We start from the raw sequence: 13834 nt of genomic DNA, 5'->3' as shown, positions 1-13834 counted from the left end.
TGCTGCTCGAAGTTCTGTCAGTATGTTCTTTACATCAACATCGTTGAATACTTGAACAAACTCAAAGGCGTACTTCTTACTTCGCCAACTGTCTGGTATAGAAACATACTTCCCCATGTGGTTATGAATCAGTTGTACCGACAGCATCGAGGCGTTCATCCTTATGGTAAGAAGAACATTATCCGTTAGGATTCGAACTTGATCCTCGTTTGACCGCTGGCGCTCGTTTTGCTCAATTAGTTTTCCTCGCTCAATGTAAGTTCAACCAGCAGACGTTTAAGGTCAGTCCCATTTGAGCGGTTGTACGAAATCGCAACATTTCCTACATAAACACGAGACAATAAATGACGTTTTCAGTAGTCAAGCGCCCATGATTCCCAGAGCTTTCCTGTGACCAATTCGTTGCTCTTGTTGGTTTTGTTACAAGTAGTAGCAGCACAGAACTTACACTTGTCCAATCTCATCTGAGTATTCTAAGGTGCTTTCTAATTCAACCAAAACATTCTTTGATCTGGCGTATCGGTTGTTACTTTAACTTTGAGCCATTCCAGTTTAAACGAATCTATCGCTTTTTTGTGTGCCACGTTGTTGTACTGCTTTTTACACACACTTTTTCCTCAACATTTTCAAATAGCACACAGTAGTGGACATTTATTCCTGATTTATCTAAGCAGTGTGTGCATACTAAAACATTTCGATCCACATGCACGTAATAATCCCAAGAATCGGATATATAATATATACATCTTTAAACCAGACAGAGCAAAAACATCCACCTTAAGTAACGTAAAACTTGCATCTGACTTGGCTTAATCGTCAAAGTTTCAATATGAGGTGGAGGGGGAGAGGGGCGGGGTCAAGTGACGATTAAAAAAACTTGCAGGGTCAGCTTCAATTCACAATACAATGCAGGTATTAGATGTCAGCCCCGGTCAGTTTTGGGGTAAACCATTAAATCAAGCAATGGGAGTGTCACACAGCCCCGGTCAGGTGAGAGTTAAGTCATAATCTAGACCTGTGCTATGACAACCGAGCTCACCCCCTTCCCCCCCCCCCCCCCGTCAGTGATAACCGTAGTTTCTGTTTATATCCCAAAACACAAAGACTGTTCGTTTAACAAAACAGGAACTAAAAATGTCGCTTAATTCAAATCACTGGCCACAATTTTCCTTGTGAATTAGGCTCGCCCGACGTTCTGGTAATCTGTGCGCGGGGTCAGAAAATGTCTGCGCGGCACATTTGAAAGTACTGCGCGGCCGCGCAGCCGCGCAGCTTAGAGGGAACACTGGACATGACTCAATGTCACCCTCTTCAATAAAAGCTAAAAGTGGAAGCTTTTTGATAATCTATTTAGATGGCGAGGTTTAACTTTATTGGCGGGGCTTATCTTGAAAAGATCCATTTAATTTTGGCTAGTTAGGCTGCATAAACATCTGTAGACATAGGCTCCTTTCCTTTTAATTATACATATTATATTGCGCTATTTGAATTCTTAATAGCTTCTCTTAATTGTGGCTTAGGCGTTTCAAGTCTTCTATCTTATAACCAGATTGAAATTGATTGAAATGAAAGGTGTTCCAGTTGACTGACACCCTAAAGCTTACGCCATAGAGCTCTTTAAAATATAAGAGTTTTGTACTTTTGGTATCATCCAGTGTTTCTTCCAGACTTTTTTCTCCGGGGGGTGGGGGCACTTGAAATTTTCGGGGTGGGGGGGGGGGGGTGGCGGTAGACTTTCTTCGGGGGGGGGGGGGGCGGACACTGTTAAAAGTATATATTTTCTATATAAATTTCATTTCGTTCGGGGGGGGGGGGGGGCTTCGTCCCCCCCCCCCCCCCCGAAAAGACGCCTGGAAGAAACTATGGTATCATCACCAGGGGGGTTTATTTTCAACATTTAGTTTGTTCCGGGAGGGAAGGGTGTGCAGTTGTAGTTTCCGGGGGAAGGGGGGGGGGGGGGGGCGGATACATTTATAATGTTTATATTTGGTCCGTGGGGTGGGGAGGGGCGGACGAGGAGCGGGCGGAGAGATCTTTTTAAGAAACAATAATCACCTTTAAATAGTATTTGAGAAAATAGATGAACAAACTCATTTTATGTTCCGTGTTTTAGATTTTATTGTGAAAATAAGGCATACAATTTAGTCAGTGAAAACTGTAAAAAGAGATAATAAACACAGCAACATCGAATCATTTTCATGAAACAAGTCAAGGACAGCAGGTTTTTGTTTTTGATTTGAATGACACAGACTTCCTGAGCTGAAGATGAGACTCACCATGGAAACGGCGGCTCACCGTGGAAACGGCGGCATATAAATCATGTGTGTGGATTACAAAAGTATAATATTATAAAGGAAACAGAATACAGGTATTCAGGAACTTGGCAGGGCATGGCAAGAGAAAGGCCTTAATCAAACGTCGTGGGATTACTGGTTGTAGGTGACAGACTATAAAATAATGGACCGCTATGCAGAGGTCAATAGTCAATAGTGATGATTAAAGAAAAGTACAAAACAACTGTTTGCCATATTATATTAATACATTATTATATTTATATTATATATATATATATATATATATATATATATATATATATATATATATATATATATATATATATATATATATATATATATATATATATAAATATATATATATATATATAAAATATTGGGTCTTTATAAACGGGGTATGTCACACACCTTGGGGGAGGGAAAGTAGGACTTGTTTTTGTGACCTGTTCCCAGGTGAAGGTATGTATATGTATAGTGGTGGTGGTGGTGGGGAGGGGTGTGTGTTAGAAAGTGCGACATTATAATTTTACATTTTAAAAAGTAAAGCCAAAACTGAATTTATCCTTTATTAATTACAGTTTTACTGGAATTTGTTTTTAAATTGCCAAAAATAAAAAGTATTAATGTACTCATTGTTGACCTAGCTCATTACTATTTTAGAGGGAAATTGCTGTTTAAAAAAAACAAAATTATTTTTAGGGTGTGTGGTAGACTGAAGAAGAACATTACTTTTTTTTAGTAGGAGGTGGGGGCGATGTCTATAGTGATAATAGTCTGGAGGGGGGGGGGGATGACGAAAAAGTGTCATTATGTAATCTTGTTTATGGATGACCACATTGTACCTAGGACTAGGGTTTCACTACAGGGTAAGCTAATGATTAATTTCTGCCAAGAAACAAACTAGTTTTTCAATGTAATAGAGACACAGAATGCTATGTGACAATGCTATTATTGTTTTGTAAATTCTTTATTTAACTCCAGAATATTTGGATTCAAATGCAATAAAAATTTTAAAAGTTGAATTTAAAAAAAAAGTGAATAAAAATGTGAAAGTGAATGGACTTGTTAATACTGGAGCTTGTGAATTGTAATACTGCTAGGTGTAACACACAATGATTCACTGCAAGCAACACACATATATGATAAGGAAAATTGTGATAGTAATGTACATTCTTAATATATTTACATACCCGCCATTTAACAATGAAAATGTTTTTTACTTAAATAGCATAATTTATTGCACCCACGAACTGGATTATACATTATTCTTATATGATGACTATAATAATCATAAATGAGCAAGTGGTGTGTAAACACCACTAACCACATCAAGCCACTAGTTAAGGATTCAACAAAATCAGGAACTCTTGTGAAATATGCCAAGTCAATATTTAACAGAAAATTATCAAGCAAGCTTTAATTTTAAGATAAAGTAATTTAAAAAATCACAATGTATCTATTTAAATAGTAAAGCAAAAAAAAAATTATTTAAAAAAAATATATCACAATTTAATTTATAGAATCTAGATCTTTTTAACTTTAACTATTAACTTACTTACAGTTAACACTATATTTTTCAAAATTAAATAATATATAAAGATTGTTTGACCTATTCATGCTAAAATTAAATAAACTAGTACCATGAGCATTTTTAAAATTCCCATATTGATTTAAACTTGCAGTAGGATCTGTTTAAAAATTCCACAACCACTAACTATAGAGACTCATGCAGGAAATTTGTTCAGTTCTTTTAACCCAGTTCAATATTTAAAATTTATTTAATTTGTACTAAGCTAGTTTGTTTAAAAAATCCACTATTGGCAAAATGATAAGGAAATAATGAACACATTGTCATACAATTTAATAATCATAAAGGCTGAAAGGTGAGAGTTTAAAAAAAATGTTTTTTTTTTACAAATTCCGATCTGTGATGTTTTAAAAATGTAATCTTAAGCCAAAATCAAGGTTGTATAGCAAAAGGTAAATTAGTATAAAAGTTTTACAAGTCAGAATTTAGCTCATATACCCAATATAATTTAAAGTTGAATTGAACGGGGGAAAAAGTTTTATAAATCATAATTTAAAAATTGTTATATTATAAGGCTACCTCAGACTAGGAGCTGGTAACTCACATGAACAAACATGCCAGATTTTTAAAAAAACTGTAATCCTGGTTAAGATAAAAGCATTTAATACTTTAAATTGTAAAAATACTACTATTCAATAATAATAAAATAAACACCTAATTTTATAAAATCTAAATATTTTGGTTTAGAAAATTTCTAAATTCTCACAGGTTTATAAGAAATAAATACCATCTTTAAAAGTTTTATTTTTACAAAAAGTTTTCGATAATTTTTCTGGATTCAATATAGACACATCTATGTCTCAACAAAATAAATCAGACTGTTGGAAGGGCACCATCTCTCTCTGCTGCCACATTTGAGTCAAGCTGTAATATAAATAATATCATAAACCATGTGATTTTTATCAGAGAAAACTCACATCCAGTGTACTATTAATCAAAACTCCAGATTAATTATCATTGTCTGTTTATACCCAACACTTTTTATTTCAAACTAATGGGTTGCAATAAAATGTTAGATCCTATTGTTTGAATTAAACTCCATTGAGAAAAGAGTATAATATTAAAAGTAAAGTAGTGATTCATTTAAAGACTTAAAATTCTTGAATTTTCAAGAAAACAAGATAATTATGAAAATACTTCATATATTATGCAAACAGTTTAATTCTAGGTAAGATTTATAGATAAAAATATGTGGTTTGTAAAGGCACACTGAACCTGCCCAGCGCACTATGTATTGCCAGTTTGACAATTTTTTTTTACATTATTATTAACATTATAACACAGCTCAAATGCATCTAATTTATAAAAAAAAGGCAATTAAAACCCATATTTAGCACAGGGCAAGGAAAAGAACATGAAATATAACAAACCTGTGGGGAGATTGTTATAAATGGCTCTAGGTTTGATATTTGAGGAATGCTGGATATACTGGACTTTTTGTAGGGGCTTTGCTGTTGTTTCTCTTTAGCTTTGTTTGTAACTGGGTAAAAAAGAGACATTGTAAAATGTACAATCATATTGGTTCCTTGTAGAAAATAATCCCATCACTAAAGTTTACAATAATTAATTTTTCACTATTAGAAAATTATGAATAAATCTGAAAAATTATTATCTACTTTAAATTTTTTTTAACCATTACCATATACAGAATGATGAACATTACTATTTACATCTTTTAAACCAGCAAATATATATTTATGCCTTTCTACCTAAGAATTAGACAAGAATGATTTTATTTCAGTAACACAACCATCCCTTTCAAATTATATTACAAATTATATTAAAACAAATCCAACTGCCCTTACCATCAGCACCTTTAACTTCTGGTAAACAAACGCCGAGCCTATCATCATGTTGCTTTTCAACACTCTGGCGATCTTCCAAATGCTTTTCATTAAAAGATGAATTTTTGTATCGAGACTTTTCCAATGATTTGTCATGCAGGCAACTTTTCTCTAGAACTATTGGCTGAGGGGAGTTCCTAAAGCCAGGGACAGGATTTGATTTCTTTGCAAAGGGGGACACTTTCTTGACTAATTTTTCATTACTTAAAATGAGAAAAAAAAATGATGAATGAATTTTTATTGGGAATAACGAACAATCAAATTATTTCTTTATAATACCATGTTTTATGTTTAAAGTAATAACAAGTTTTAACACAGCCCATGTGAGGTCAGCCCAATAGAGATGATATCATGCACATTATAGATAATTTTAGAAAAAGTCCTGAATAAAACATAGATGTCTGCTCATATAATTTAATAATAATATGTTTTTTTTCTCTGAAAATTAACTACATAAATCAAATGTGTCTCTGATAGAATAAAACTGTCATCGTTTGCCAAATATTTAGAAAAATGTCATATATTTGATGCTCTTGTAAAAAAAAAAAAGAATAGGAGAGTAATGAACATACAAATATTACTGATCATACCTAAATGAAGATGTTCGATTTCCATGAAACAGAGGGTTACGTGGAGATACTTTCTCATCATTTTTCATTTTGACTATTGCAGGACTATGAATAAAAAATATCAAGAAGCAATAAAAAAAAGTAGCATTGAAATTGATAAAATAATATTTTACCAAATAGCATGATAATAAATGTACCTCTACAAACAAAACTATTCCATTTTATGGAAGTCTTGTTCAAGAAAACAAGTATAATATAAAACTAGATCAGTATAGGCCTCCAGACCTTTACTAACTATAGCAATTCAAAAAATAAAAGTAGTTTTTAAATAAAACTGTGCATGGTAATTAAACAAAATTTGATACATCAATAATGTAGAGCTGATAGTTGATTTAAAAAAAAAATTAATTTTATCGCCAACAGACCACAATACATTCACAATCTATTAAGAAAGTAATTATTTCATATTTATTTTTATTTTAAGACTTTGTTCAGATAAAAGTTGAGACAGAAATAAACTTTCCTCAATTATATTAAATTGATTTAATATGAAAAAAACTAGCAAAGGGAATTAATAATATTAACATTTATATTTTTCTACAGAATTATTATAGAAGATTTAATACTTCTATGAATTTGAGAAGGGTAATGCCATGTCATTTTAATGTGTTTTTTGTGGGTATCTATGCTAAGTTTGGGATTAGGGTAAGTGTTATGGCTTACAGTCTGGGTTAGGCATAGTGTAGTGATACTAGAAAAAAAATAGTTTAACAACTGGCATTCTTTAGAAGTACTGAATATTTCTACATTAGAAGATTTTCTATAAAAGGATAGTTTCAGTTAAAAAGAATAGGAAGTAGAAATTATATAATAAAAATACATAATAAAAAGCTTTAAATAGAGATAAGTTATAGTTTTAAACAAATTATAAATTCAGATGACCATTTAAACTAGCTTGTATAAAAAAATATAAATATTGGATTCACTAAAATATTTTGAGTTTTAAAAATAACTTCATAAGCAAATACTAAGGTTTGTTTTTCAACAATGAATTAATTTTTATAATTCACATGAATTTTCTGGAGTAAATTTTTGGGTTGAAACTTGTATAGTGATTTCTTGAACTAAGATTCATTAATCATTTTCTATGAAATAAATATAAGAATTCTTATTTATTTTGTTTAAAGCACAGTATTTTTTTTTAAAAAGCAAACTATTTAAAACAAAAGAAAAGTTTTGACTTAATTTTAAGACTTAAGAAAAAACTAGGGGTCCTTTACAGATCTAGCTATAAGTTTGCTTAAATAAAAAATTACTCACTTTGCGACAAACAGCTTAAACAGACGAAAAGAATGTTTGCCGTTATTTTAAGTTAAACTAAGAGTTTTTGTTTTATACAATTTTCTCTACAGTGTGTTTATGTTTATACCTGTGTCTAAGCATATATATACCTATATATAAACATATATATATATATATATATATATATATATATATATATATATATATATATATATATATATATATATATATATATATATATATATATATATATATATATAAATATATATATATATATATATATATATATATACTTATTTACACAAGTGTATAATAACTAAACCATAAAATGATGCTGCCCAATAATATTAGCAGAAAGATGAGCTGTTATACAAATTGATGTCCACAATTAAAGAATAATTTCTGGGTGTTGAAAAAAAATGTAGCTTATAAAATTACATAGCCAAGTTAAAGTGTCTAAAATGTAAAAAGTTTGTTTTCTGAAATACACAAGAAAAAACAACACACACATTAGTGCACAAATTCCCACAAAGAAATCTGTTTAGGAATTTCCCATTTGTTTTTAGTGCTCAAATTTATTAGTGAATAATTATTTAAAATTCTTTTAAGCCGTGCACTCTTTAAAGAAAGAAATTTTGTTAAAGTGTGGAATACAAATCAACTAGGTTAAATGTTAATTCTTATGTGGTTTACAATTTTATTGATCACCTTAAAAATGTTCTTACAACAGGAACTCTGAAAAAGCAAGCCATATTATATGTGTAGTAAATAGCAAATCAAATGCATAAATACTTTTTATAAATACTTGGGAATTTGGATGAAACTATAGTTGTCGATCTGAGGAAAAGCAAACGGTAAGAGTAGAACTTACAATCAAAACAACATTACCAGCCAGTTTAAAAGATGAAATTAATCTTTGCAAGTTTTTATTGAAATTAACTTTTACTAATTAAATATGTATGTAAAAAATTCCTTTTTCATATAATCCAACATTGTTTGGATGTATGAATTTTAAATTTCAAAAATAATATTGCTTTTTAAAATTTTTTAAAAAGTTTTATTCTAAATTAATTTAGTTTATTGATGTAAATAGACCCAATGAAATTTTACAATAAAACCTAAAATGAGTAGGCTAATTAAAAACTGACAGAGTGAAGTTAAATTACTGGTGATAATTAAACACATTTAATACCTAATACCAGCTGCTAAATGGTGGACAGCTAATGTTTAGATCCTTGATTTTAACATATAATAATTAATTTTCTGTGACTGATAATAAAAAGTAGATGGTTTTTATCAATTGAAAATTTGTTGAGCAATTTAACAATCATTTCAGCTGAAGACGTTAAAAATTATTTTAATAATTCAAAGTAAACTTACCGTGGCTGGGAGGTGACATTAATGGGTGGAATGGAGCTTGCTGTTTGGGTCTGCGGAGGGTGTAAGTGGTCAGCTATTTTTTTCTCCTTGTCTGGGTTTTCCCTCTCAGCCTGGATGTCCCCTTCACTGGAGTTGTTGTGGGAAATATTGTTGCTGGCCGTGGCTGGAGGTAGGATCACTGGATGCTCGTTGGGATGTGCAGCAGCAGGCGGCACAGACGACACTTTAGGGGGAGCTGGTTTGTTTGATGGTTTGTTCTCTCCCTCTGTGCTTTTCTTTTTAGGTTTTTCTTCTACTGCTGTTACCTCCTTTAGGAAATAGAAAACATTCAAAAAATCAATAGCTGTTTATTTTATAATTAAGTTTTTACACTTTTTGTGATAGTACAAAAATAAAATGTTTCCATAAATATTTTATACCAAAAATAAAACCATTAATAACTAAAGTAAGGTAATATTAAAGGTTCTTTAGTTGAATTAAAGTAATATCAATCTTTTAAAAATAATTAATCTATGTAGCTAAGGGTTCTTTATCTTACAAAAAGTTACATAATAAATATAATTTATGCTGCATATTATTCAAACAGTTGTTATTTTTTTTTTTACAGACTACCTTTGCCTCCCTTAAAATTAATCTGCAAACAAATTTATAGAAGCAGATGACTCTTACCTCCCTTTCTTTTTTCTTTTTCTTATTAGCTTTGTCTGTTCTGCTTTTTTGATTCTCATTAGTATCCTTAACTGGGCTCTTTTCTTCACTTCTTTTGTTTGCTAATGATCTTAGAGATGGATTAGAAGTATTTTCCTGAAATAGTTTTTGTTTCAGCTCAACAAGAAATCGAGTTCCAAATCCATCTTTTGCAAAAAGGTTATGTTTCAACAACTCTGTGCAAGTTGGTCGCTTGTCAGGGTCCAACTGTAAACATTGCTAAAATAATGAAGAAATATAAGAATTTAAACATGTAGCAACAAGGTTGGGTCATACAGAAAGTTTTTTAATAAACAGTATCAATTGTGTTGATTTAATTTAAAATATTAAGCAAATAAGCTTGATCATACTTGTACACACTTTTATAGCTGAAGATATCATTTTACAATGTAAGTAAAAATGTAGTTCTTATAAAATTACACATATCGTATTTGTATAACCATTTACTTCAGGACTTTAAAAGTGTAAAAAAATTGCTTTGCATACCTTAATGAAATTCAGAGCGTCATCTGAAATGTGTGTAAACTTTTTCTCTATAGGTATAACATCTCGCACTTCAGGTAGTCTCATGCCCAAAAAAAGTGGATTTCTGTGAAAAACTTCTTTATGCCTTGTAGGTAGATTTCCTTTTGTTATGGAAATTTTAAATTTAATTTTTATATATATATATATATATATATATATATATATATATATATATATATATATATATATATATATATATATATATATATATATATATATATATATATATATATATATATATATATGCATATTTTCCCCTATCATAATAATAATAAAGAAACTTTTTGTGCTAGTAAAAGTTTTTGATTTGTTTTTAACTGACCAAAACACCTAATGATATGATACAGTTGATCAATATCTGAGTCCCCTGGAAACAAGGGCTCTCCTGTCAACATTTCAGACAACAGACATCCTATTGCCCATATATCAACAGCTCTGAAAAAGGGGAAAATATTTAAAAATTCTGTATTTTGTATCAATTTATTCTTTATTACAACCAAGAAAACAAAACAAACATTTACAAACATATTAAATGAAAAGTATTGCATCAAGTAACTGAAGGCTGCAATTTTGGTTTAATTGTCAAAAAAAGAATACACCTAATTAGCCAGAGGAAATAAAAGTATAAATCAATTTAATTGGAACATTAATTTATTTTAAAATATTTAAAATAATTTTTAGAAAGTTACATTGTTGTACTCAAAAACCTTTCCCCTCCCTCCAACATTCCTCCGCCTACACTAGACTAATCAGAAGTATATTGTTACCTTCCATACTTTGTATCTCCAACAAGAAGTTCAGGTGAACGATACCATCGAGTAGCCACATAGTCTGTATAGGTTTCACCAGGTTGTGCTAGTGTCCGAGCAAAACCAAAATCACAAATTTTAACAATGCCATTTTTACTGACCAAAATATTTTCAGGTTTAATATCTCTGTGGATTATCTGAAATAGAAAAAAAATCCAGTTATATATTTAAAAAAAAGTTATGCTACAATTGAAAATGTATTAACTATTATGTAAGACCTGAAAATAAAAAGCACTATTCATCTAATTCAGCAAGATTTATTTTTAAAAAAGCTATACTTACATTATGTGTGTGACAAAACTCTGTCCCCTTCAGAACTTGCCACAAAATTTTTCTGCAAGTGTTTTCATCAAGGCCATTGGGACATTTTTCTAATTCATCTAGTATAGTATGATCAACAAATTCAAATACCAAATAAAGACGCTTTCTTCTTCTAAATGTTTCTATTAAATTGACAAGATTGTCATGATGAAGTGACTGAAAATAATAAGTAAATAAGATACAGTCTTAATATCCTTAAGTTTAATAAATTATTCTTGCACATTTTTTTTCTACACTGTTGCATAGTCACTTATGTATAGTATACATCTAAAAGAAATAATAACATTTTGATAGCTTTTTAAAAATAACATGCAAACAAAACATCATCAATTCAACCTGATAAGCTTATTTTCTTACCACAATATTTAAATATTAAAAATTTACCTACCTTTAACATTTTAACCTCTCTCATTGCAATTTTTTGGACAACTTTGTCATCTTCAGATTCAAGAAATTTCTTGATGGCAACCATCTGACCTGTTTCTTTATGTCGGCATTTTATTACCATGCCATAGCTTCCCTCTCCCACAAGTCCGAGGTTTTCATACCTCTCCATGCCAACAAGGGCTTAACTGCTCAGTATACTACCATATACTAAAAAATATAATGCTGAAAGTAACAGGATATATCATTTTAAAAAAAATTAATATTAAATGTGATTAACTGGGCTTCTGTAACTGACAATGCATTTAGTTTTACTTAGTATTACATAATTTAAATAAAATGGTATAAAAAATAGCAAAATTGAAATTAGCAATAGGGCCTACCCAATATCACAAATAATTAAATAATATAGAAAGAGCTTTGCTTTTTAAAAAACATTAAATAATAAGAATTCATTTAAAATAGTTAATAGTAATAGGCCTTGGCCTAATGGACCTGAGCGAGAAAAGTCTCAAAGGTATTCGAGAGGCCCATATTTTTAAAATCATGCACGGCGTAGTTAAAATTAATATGGTTAAAAAATCCTGTCTGGTTGGTTTTTATCAGACTTTACTAAAGATTGGATGTTTTTGATGTTTTCAATATTTTTGGTAACTAAATAAAAAAAAGCAAAAACAATTTGGTTTTCACTTGAAATGGCGACATAAACAGTGGCATGCTGCTATCCGATGGGCTAGCATACATTTTATGGTAAACAAAAAATAGCAGAACTAGGCCATGTGGTTTAAATTTGCAGAGTTATTTAAAAACGTTATCTGCAAAGTTTTCACTGTTTTGTGAACAAAAAAGTATGATGTGGGGCTGTTAGAAATCGATCATGGAGTTCCTGTACAGCCAATCAAAGTTTGTCTAATGAAAGTGAAACGTCGGGTTAAAAATTAGGTTTATTGAAAATAAATCTAAATGTAGCCTTAAACTGGCTTAAACTTAAGACTTAAACTCTTAAAGTTTAAGTTAAACTCAACAAATTATAGATCTAATTATTTTTCAGTTCTCTTTTTTTGCAACTTTTATATTTATATAATATTTATAACATTTAACATTGATTATAAAAATATTAAATATCTGATTTATTTTTAGGCTGAAGTTTTTATTGTTTATTATTTTTCCGATCACTTTGCAAAATCTAAAAAAAGCACGTTTTTAATCTATGTCAACAATATGATGGAAGGATTCTTATCAACTCGGTCGCCTACATATAAAATATAATAAAATAAGGTAATCTATCGTTTTGGGTACGTAAAATCGCCCGCGGCTAGTAATGTGAAAAACAGGTGACTCCTTAAATTTTAATAATTATTTCACATTTTGAGGAGGATTTATGTTTTGAAAAATACAAAAATGTTTCCTTCTTTCATTTATGTACCTGTTTTTAAACAATTAAATTAAAACTTTTCAGTAATAAATGAAGACTAGCGATGTTTCCAACAGATGCAACCATGCTCATTTACTATAGCAGCCATCTTGTTAAAGTTTTATTTTTATAGACTTATAGCGCCAGATTCAGGCGGAAGTCACTCTATTTTACAAATGGCTGCTGTTTATATAGCAAATCTTGCTTGCAGACACTGCTGTTTAAAGTTAATTTCTGGCCTATATCGATATATTTAGCCGTTGATTTAGGTTTATTATTCATTTATCTATAATTTGACACAAACATATCACAATATACTTCTATTACAGCCTTGACAATGAGGTAACGTTTTCGTACATTACTAGCCGCGGGCGATTTTACGTACCCAAAACGATAGATTACCTAAAATAAATAGGCTACTAGGCCTAATTAATTCGGCTAATTAATTAGGCCTATAACCAGGCCTGTATCATTAATTGTAAAATCTATAAGAAGACAAAAATATTGCAAAAACTGTTTAGTAAAAGATATATTTACCTATTTACCTTGTTAGCTTTCATTTAGATTTTTAAGCAGATAAAATTGGAAGTAAAATGTTGCCATCTACTCCATAATAGTCTTGTCTCCAGTGACAACAAATGTATTTGTCTTGCGCAAAAAAATAAATAAATACTTCCGCTTCCGGATAATTTTCGC

General features: G+C 30.3%; 1 protein-coding gene across 4 annotated transcripts; it reads right to left on the bottom strand.

Annotated features, from left to right (window-relative positions):
- Positions 1–3102: 3102 nt before the first annotated feature.
- On the bottom strand, positions 3103–13778 carry LOC131954769 (cyclin-dependent kinase-like 4). 4 transcript variants are annotated; one of them, XM_059318519.1, is made up of 13 exons: positions 13676–13778; positions 11729–11949; positions 11302–11496; positions 10978–11156; positions 10533–10645; positions 10172–10311; positions 9647–9904; positions 8978–9285; positions 8390–8434; positions 6317–6400; positions 5688–5929; positions 5253–5362; positions 3103–4746 (listed from the first exon to the last, which is right to left on the bottom strand). In XM_059318519.1, exons 2-13 carry the CDS (start codon positions 11894–11896, stop codon positions 4696–4698), a joined length of 1893 nt encoding a protein of 630 aa, XP_059174502.1. In that variant the 5' UTR covers positions 11897–11949; positions 13676–13778; the 3' UTR covers positions 3103–4695. The 4 variants fall into 4 exon arrangements, with proteins under 4 accessions (XP_059174502.1, XP_059174504.1, XP_059174503.1 ...); XM_059318521.1 differs by lacking the exon at positions 8390–8434 and adding an exon at positions 8306–8332; XM_059318520.1 differs by having other exon boundaries at positions 13684–13768.
- Positions 13779–13834: the final 56 nt, after the last annotated feature.

This window comes from Physella acuta, unplaced genomic scaffold, assembly GCF_028476545.2.
Source record: "Physella acuta isolate Inbredline_101_S28 unplaced genomic scaffold, ASM2847654v3 ptg001028l, whole genome shotgun sequence".
Taxonomy (NCBI): Eukaryota; Metazoa; Mollusca; class Gastropoda; family Physidae; genus Physella; species Physella acuta.
This window is presented reverse-complemented; position numbering and strand designations above follow the sequence as displayed.

Excerpts from the sequence above, each read along its gene's own strand:
- LOC131954769 (XM_059318519.1), bottom strand. The coding sequence starts at position 11,896 with ATGGAGAGGTATGAAAACCTCGGACTTGTGGGAGAGGGAAGCTATGGC. Across the intron at positions 5,363-5,687 it reads AGAAGTTAAAGGTGCTGATG|TTACAAACAAAGCTAAAGAG; the intron begins GTAAGGGCAGTT and ends TTTTTTACCCAG. Across the intron at positions 4,747-5,252 it reads TTATAACAATCTCCCCACAG|CTTGACTCAAATGTGGCAGC; the intron begins GTTTGTTATATT and ends TTTATATTACAG.